We start from the raw sequence: 8194 nt of genomic DNA, 5'->3' as shown, positions 1-8194 counted from the left end.
ATGACACACGAACAAGGTGTCAAGACCGTAACGGAGAGCTTCAACGTCTCTGCGTACGCTCTGTCCACCCCACCAGTGACGTTATACTGGCACAAGTGCACACGGACCACCTCCGCCCAGCCGACTATAATACTCCAGACACACCACCACCCCACGGATGAAAGCCATGAAGAGGGTGGAGCTCATCAGCTTCTGGGGACACCACACTGTCCTCCCTCTCTACTCCACAACCTCGCGAGGACTCTACACTGTCAGCCCAGCTCCTCCTCCACCTCTACTGCCTCACCTCTACCTGCGCCCCCTGACCTTCCACTAAAAAGCATCAAGCTCCTCCACCTCCTGTGGTGCCCGACCCACCACTGGAAAGTCAGCTGCGCTCGCTACCACACTTCAACGGGACCCCAAGCCTCCGTTGTCTTCTGTAATGGCAGCGGGCACCTCAGTCTCAGCTAGTGTGTCACATAGGCGCCCTTCAGGTCCCTGCTGTTACAGTGATAACGTTAGCAGAACACCGTTTGAAAAGAAGCTCGTACCCAGCGTGCTTGTAATCTCTCCCGGTGCTCATCAGAAACAGAAAAAATGGGGAGATCTCAGATACTATAAATTACGTATGATGTGAGCCGCAGTGTTTGGTGCAGAGTACGAAGGTTATCGTGTTGGCCCTTCTTAATATTATATCACTCACCAGTGAATCTCATTTAGAAATAATATTGTATTGTAGCCCATGAGCTGGATTTATGCTGTTAACTGGAATGTGGATAATGACTGTACTGCCACAGTCGTGTTAACTGAGTCTTCAGCACCAAACTTCAGCTTTACAAACATCTCTCCAGCCAGTCAGAGAGCTGGAGGAGGAGCCGCTGGTTCATCATTTAGTGACTTTACATCCTTTGGATCTCTCTGTACAGTTCTGATAGGGATGCCTAAAATATCACTAGTCATGGTCTATAGACCTTTGTCTATAGTACAATGCAGATTTGATTTCTCTCATTGCTACTGATTTGGACCATTTAGCAATTGGTGGGGAATTTAACACATAGTGACAATCCCAATGACGGTTATGCCAAGGATCTCTGTGCCATATTGGACTCTCTTTTGATCTCTCTCAGCGTGTCACTAGGAGCACATTGGGAATCTTGGTCATGTGACTGGGAGCATATGCTGTCTTGGTCACAATCTGGATTTGGTTATTGCAGAAGTTCTGAATGCATCAGCCTCTGTTAAGGATGTAGCTTAATCATACTGTCAGGATGTAGATAATTCTCCATCAGAAAATATATTATTGTCTCTATCCACCAATGAGACTGCGACTGGGCCATCACCACATCATCATGAAAACGTCCCAGTATAGTTCTGTTTAAGACACAATGAGGCACCTCATCTACCTGCAGCCTCGATGCTTTACCCACTACCTTCTTAAAGAAGTTTCACCCAGCAGCAGGCAACATATGTCAAACAGTAAACAGTTCACTCTTATTGGGGATTTTCCCAACACACTAAAAACCACAGTGGTGAGGCCTTTTATTGAAAAAGGCAAACTTGGAAGCGACTGTTAATTTATTACAGACCTGAAAAACATTGAGAGTTTTTTAGCAACTTGAAGATTTCCTATCTGCAAATGGCTGTTGGATTGTGGGATTTCGACCTACTCGCAGTACTGAGACTCTAATTAGGTAACTAAGGACATTAGTTTGAACGCAGATACAGGGAAGCTGTCATTTCTACTACTGCTTGACCTCAGCCTTTGATGCTGTAGACCTTCACATTCCTACAGACTCGAGAAGTAAGCTGGACTCTCAGGAACAGTCCTAATATGCTTCAGCTCATACCTGCAAGGCAAGAATTTATTTTATTTTTTTTGTTGAAATAAAAAATAAGGTTTCTGAAAGGGTGCCAGTGACCTGTGGTGTCCCCCAAGGTTCAGTTCTCAGGCCACTCATATTTTACTTATATATTGGCCAAATCATTGAAGTCTCTGGGCTGTTGTAACACAGCTATGCAGACGACACTCGGACATGGCTTGAGCACGTCACTAACTGGATGGGCCGAAGCTTTCTGCAACTGAATAAAGATAAAACCAAGATTATTATTTTTGGTAATAGCAAGGCACAGACTACCAGATCACTCGGACTCAAACCCTAAACTCTAAAGAGCTAGCTTGTAACCTAGGTGTGCTAATATTTTCTATCTCAGTTTTAGCAGGCACATAAATCAGTAACTTGGGCAGCATTTCATCCGTGCTTTTGTCTGGCGGCCTTGATTACTGTAACGGCCTCCTAACAGGACTCCTAAAAAAGACAAACGGCTTCACTTGATTCAAAATACAGCTGTTCGAATTCTCACTAGGAGCAAAAGGAGAGATCACATCGTTCTGATGTCCTCTCACTGGCTACCAGTTCACTGCAGAGCCGACTTTATGGTATGATTACAGGTCTATAACCTGCCTAATGGTGTAGGACCAGGGTGTTTCTACGATATGCTGCAGAGTTATGAGCAGAACTCTCAGGTCATTAGGAACTGACCAGTTAGACCTAAACTAAGGTACTAAGCAAGTAGAGGCAGTGTTTAGCTGCTACACTTTTGCTAAATGGAACTAGCCGATATTAGAGGAGCTCCAACATTCCTTTAAAAAGTTCCCTAGTTGACTCAGGTTAGATATTATATTGTTATATATATATAACAATTAGTTTCTCTGGCACTGCATTTAAGCAATGTAGTTTTATTTCTAGTTTATTTAATCCTTAATTTGTTATATATTCCTTAGCTTATGTATTTTAGTCTTTAATTTCTCTCAATATTTAATTTTATTTTTTTAAAACTCTTTAATTATAATCTTTATTTTATTTCTTTAAATTCTTGTTTCTAATATTTCAATTTTAATAAATGATGTATACGTAAGTAAACGATTGGTTTTACTGTATTTCTTGTGTGTGTGTGCGCACTCTGGTACGTGTGCGTGTATGCTGTGTGCGCGTGTGTGTGTGCGCACTGGTACGTGTGCGTGTATGCTGTGTGCGTGTGTGTGCGCGCACTCTGGTACGTGTGCGTGTATGCTGTGTGTGCGTGTGTGCGCGCACTCTGGTACGTGTGCGTGTATGCTGTGTGCGCGTGTGTGTGCGCGCACTCTGGTACGTGTGCGTGTATGCTGTGTGCGCGTGTGTGTGCGCGCACTCTGGTACGTGTGCGTGTATGCTGTGTGCGCGTGTGTGTGCGCGCACTCTGGTACGTGTGCGTGTATGCTGTGTGCGCGTGTGTGTGCGCACTCTGGTACGTGTATGCTGTGTGCGCGTGTGTGTGTGCGCACTCTGGTATGTGTGCGTGTATGCTGTGTGCGCGTGTGTGTGCGCACTCTGGTATGTGTGCGTGTATGCTGTGTGCGCGTGTGTGTGCGCACTCTGGTACGTGTGCGTGTATGCTGTGTGCACGGGTGTGTGCGCACTCTGGTACGTGTGCGTGTATGCTGTGTGTGTGTGTGTGTGTGTGTGTGTGTGCGCGCACTCTGGTACGTGTGCGTGTATGCTGTGTGCGCGTGTGTGTGCGCACTCTGGTACGTGTGCGTGTATGCTGTGTGCGCACTCTGGTACGTGTGCGTGTATGCTGTGTGCGTGTGTGTGTGTGCGCACTCTGGTACGTGTGCGTGTATGCTGTGCGCGCGTGTGTGTGCGCACTCTGGTACGTGTGCGTGTATGCTGTGTGCGCGCGTGTGTGCGCACTGGTACGTGTGCGTGTATGCTGTGTGTGTTGTGTGCGTGTGTGTGTGCGCACTCTGGTACGTGTGCGTGTATGCTGTGTGTGTTGTGTGTGTGTTGTGTGTGTGTGTGCACTGGTACGTGTGCGTGTATGCTGTGTGTGTTGTGTGTGTGTGTGCGCACTCTGGTACGTGTGCGTGTATGCTGTGTGCGCGTGTGTGTGTGCGCACTGGTACGTGTGCGTGTATGCTGTGTGCGCGTGTGTGTGCGCGCACTCTGGTACGTGTGCGTGTATGCTGTGTGCGCGTGTGTGTGCGCACTCTGGTACGTGTGCGTGTATGCTGTGTGCGCGTGTGTGTGTGCGCACTCTGGTATGTGTGCGTGTATGCTGTGTGCGCGTGTGTGTGTGCACTCTGGTATGTGTGCGTGTATGCTGTGTGCGCGTGTGTGTGCGGACTCTGGTACGTGTGCGTGTATGCTGTGTGCACGGGTGTGTGCGCACTCTGGTACGTGTGCGTGTATGCTGTGTGTGTTGTGTGTGTGTGTGTGTGTGTGTGTGTGTGCGCGCACTCTGGTACGTGTGCGTGTATGCTGTGTGCGCGTGTGTGTGCGCACTCTGGTACGTGTGCGTGTATGCTGTGTGCGCACTCTGGTACGTGTGCGTGTATGCTGTGTGCGCGTGTGTGTGTGCGCACTCTGGTACGTGTGCGTGTATGCTGTGTGCGTGTGTGTGTGTGCGCACTCTGGTACGTGTGCGTGTATGCTGTGCGCGCGTGTGTGTGCGCACTCTGGTACGTGTGCGTGTATGCTGTGTGCGCGCGTGTGTGCGCACTGGTACGTGTGCGTGTATGCTGTGTGTGTTGTGTGCGTGTGTGTGTGCGCACTCTGGTACGTGTGCGTGTATGCTGTGTGTGTTGTGTGTGTGTTGTGTGTGTGTGTGCACTGGTACGTGTGCGTGTATGCTGTGTGTGTTGTGTGTGTGTGTGTGCGCACTCTGGTACGTGTGCGTGTATGCTGTGTGCGCGTGTGTGTGTGCGCACTGGTACGTGTGCGTGTATGCTGTGTGTGTTGTGTGTGTGTGTGCACTCTGGTAAGTGTGCGTGTATGCTGTGTGTGTTGTGTGTGTGCACTGGTACGTGTGCGTGTATGCTGTGTGTGTTGTGTGCGTGTATGTGTGTGCACTCTGGTACGTGTGCGTGTATGCTGTGTGTGTTGTGTGTGTGTGTGCACTGGTACGTGTGCGTGTATGCTGTGTGTGTTGTGTGCGTGTGTGTGTGCACCATGGTCCTCTGTCATGTGCTGTCACTCCATGTTATGTTAATCTAGCCGTGCGGATGATGCGTTTTCTCACCTTTCAGCTCATGATGAGCTACGCAGTGCCTTCCTGCTTCATGCTGTGTGTAGGCTGTTCAGTTCTGATCATACTTTCCTATTATTACTATAATACTTAATAAATACTTAATAATAAATACTTAATAATTATAATACTTTATAATGGCGTATAATATTCTGTGCAGTGTTGGAGAGAGCTGGCCAGAGTGAAAAAGGAGCTGAATGAGGAAGTGTTCTATAAACTGAGACTGTGGATGATTATTCTTATGGTTGTGATCGTCATTGCTGTAGTCATCTTCCTCGCTGTCCTTCTGTGTGCAGGTATTCCCCTACATTCCCCTCTGACTCCATTCATTAGAGCTTCTCCAACCGCATGTTCATAATGGAGTTTGCATAAGAAACTACCAAAGAAAAACTTAACAATACTAATGATAACTGTGTGTGATGAAAGCAAGAAAGAAAGGTGATGTATCCACATTGCTTGATGTGTGTGTGTGTGTGTGTGTTTTACTTTGTTAGTGCCTCTAACAGTTCTCTCTCCTGTGTGTCTCTGTGTCTAACTGCACACCTGTATGTCTGATTTGGCCAGTTTACCGTGAGGATGAGGATGAGCTGTACGATCCTTCATCTTTCGTGGTGCCACATTTGTTTTCGGGGAATTTTACAGTTCACAACCAGAGCTTTATGCTGGATGCTCCACCTCAGTCTCCTGCAGACCATACACTGCTCACACAACTCCAGCAGAAGGTGAGGCTCCCCCACACTGCTTCACTGGCGTTGTCGGTAGCAGCCCTGCAAGGAAATGGATATTTCACTGTGCTGAGTCATTTCCTCTCTTACGCTTTGTGCTGTATGCAATAATACTGACAGTGCAGCTATGCATCTTGTTTCTAATGTAACGCTGTGTTAAGGTGATTATTCATAGTAAAATGGAGACCATCTCTGTCTTGTTGTCTTTGGTGTGTGCACCAAAGGTCAGGGAGTCAGGGAGTCTCACTGCATGGGTTTCCTTGGGCACGTAGCAGTGAACACTGGAAGTGCATTAGATCAGTGGAGTTTATTTGCAGATGGAATTGGCTGCCAGAGGACAGCAGCAGCATTGGAACTCTGCTGTTCCACTTCACACTGAGACGTGAGAATTGTGATGTGTGTGTCTTCAGTACCTCAGGACTGACGTCCACTATCAGTCACAACAGGGAGGGGGAATTTCATCATCATCTGCTGGTAAAACATGCATGTCGTTATGTAACTGGGATTTTCCTTTTTTCATTTTGCCTCTGACCCCCTTTCAAGATTACTGACATCTACTGCTCCTCCCACGTTCTGAAGCGATACTTCTCCCGTGCAGAAACCAAGCCGGCAAGGTAACACCCCATCTCTTCACCTTTTAAACTGTCCCGGGAGCTTTGCTTGGATTAAAAGCACTAGAAACCGTTCAGTAATAAAAAAGTGCTCTTATACAGGAGTATCACTCCTGAGTTATAAAAGTTTTTTGATAAATGTACTTGTCTTTCAGGAGCAGTGTCTAGCAGGATAGGCGTGTGTTACGATGCAGTGCATTGCAATGCACTGCGTGTTGACAGCTGATGCAACTCCCAAGCACTTATTCTCTCAAGCACAGAATGTCACTTCATCTTAGGGCAGATGTAAAACTCCTGAAGGGGGGCAGTTGTGCTGTGTGTTGATGTTATTTATATCTCTCCATTTCGTCAAGCATTTCCAACATTTTGGTGATCATTGCTACACCTGTTGAAGAATCAGACTGAAAGCGTGTTAACGTTTAGAGCATTTCTGTTTTTTATAAATGTGTAAAGGTGCTTTCCTGTTTGAACTGGAGTGGTCAGCCTCCAAACAAACTCAGTGTTTGCAGAAAAGTGTTACATTCCTTGACATGTACATTCCTTTTTTTTTTGTTTGTTTTTCACATGAAAACTCAGAATTTCAGTGTGAAATACAGTGTGTGTCCTGTGTGTGTGATGCAGGGATGGCACTGTGGGATATGAGCTGCTGTTCTTGATGCCTGAGGAACACACCCAGCTGGTGCGGTACACGCTAAGCAGAGAGGTGGTGTACAGCGTGTTTTTACAGCAGCTGTTGGAGCAACATGGGGAGGATCCTCTTTACATCCAGCCTTCGTCTCTCAGCATGCGAGGTAACGCTTGATCAAACACAGACATTTAGAAGGAACTACAGGCGTCGAGGCTGAAGTTGGTGTCCACTTAAAGACAGAGTGCATCTGTGGCATTCAGAATGAGTCATGTTTCTCTTCCAGTTAGGAAACAACACTGACCACTGGCCCAAGGCTGATGTGCAGGTAACATCTGTATGTGGGGATCATGTGTAATGTCCAGTGTGCTCTTGGAATGTGAGCCTCTCTGTGTGAGTGTGTGTGAATGCGTGTAACTCTGTGACTGTGTGTATGAGTCTACACTACCTGTTCTGCAGTTCCATTGATTTGATTGCTTCTGTATTTTTGCCTCAGCACTCAAACGGAGATGTCTGCTGTTCCTCTGAGTCCTCTGGGGACTTGTGATGTGCTGATGGCATTTTAAACTGGACTTGCAGAAGTTCATCTTTAGCTTTTCAACTTTTGCCCTTTTCCTGCTGTTAACGGACTCCAGAACAATGAACACTGCACTCTTGAGAAGCACACAATGAGGACCACTGTTTATGTACTTCAGCGGTGGGGCTTGTTCTTGAATCGGGTATCAAGTCTGTGATCTTTTTAGTGCAGACTTTTGAGATTTTTTTAAAGTGTTTTGAATGTTTTATAAAAATATTCTTACAAGGAAGACAAGTAAATAGTTCTACTTTAAAAGAGTCATGTGTATTTTTAATGTATGAGTATCAAATATTGCTATCTGTATGTTGGTTAAAAATATTAAACAGTTTTGTACTACTTACAATTTAACCCTTATAGGCATTATATTGTGTATTTCTTTTTCCAAGTATTTGTAATGGCCACAAGGTGGCGCTGTTGCCTCGCAGGCTGCCATATCCATATGCCATGTTCCTTAACATTTTATGCATTTGCTCTTTGAGAGGTTCAAGGCCATATAACGTTCACAGTATTGCTAGAAAAATTATTTATTAATTGACACAAATATTGTTGAAATAAAATGTTGGTGCCAGTAATCCTGAATATAGTTTTGACCAGCATGCATTTAAAATAA

At 46.1% G+C, this 8194-nt stretch overlaps 1 protein-coding gene across 4 annotated transcripts in view; it reads left to right on the top strand.

Moving 5' to 3' along the window:
• c15h3orf52 (chromosome 15 C3orf52 homolog) overlaps nucleotides 1-7938 on the top strand; it is a 21232-nt gene extending 13294 nt beyond the window's left edge. For 3 of the 4 annotated variants that reach the window (XM_081699824.1, XM_081699823.1, XM_081699822.1), the window contains 5 exons: nucleotides 5207-5342; nucleotides 5611-5768; nucleotides 6315-6385; nucleotides 7004-7173; nucleotides 7504-7938. In XM_081699824.1, coding sequence (XP_081555950.1) covers nucleotides 5207-5342; nucleotides 5611-5768; nucleotides 6315-6385; nucleotides 7004-7173; nucleotides 7504-7535 — 567 coding nt within the window. In that variant the 3' untranslated portion in view covers nucleotides 7536-7938. Of the gene's footprint in view, nucleotides 1-5206; nucleotides 5343-5610; nucleotides 5769-6314; nucleotides 6386-7003; nucleotides 7174-7293; nucleotides 7336-7503 lie in introns of all 4 variants that reach the window. The other variant, XM_035534352.2, reaches the window with a different exon arrangement.
• The last annotated feature ends 256 nt before the right edge of the window (nucleotides 7939-8194 follow it).

The sequence above is a fragment of the Electrophorus electricus genome, chromosome 17 (assembly GCF_041902795.1).
Source record: "Electrophorus electricus isolate QZ-2024a chromosome 17, ASM4190279v1, whole genome shotgun sequence".
NCBI lineage: Eukaryota > Metazoa > Chordata > Actinopteri > Gymnotiformes > Gymnotidae > Electrophorus > Electrophorus electricus.
The sequence above is the reverse complement of the archived record's forward strand: the minus strand, read 5'-3'. Positions and strand labels throughout refer to the sequence as shown.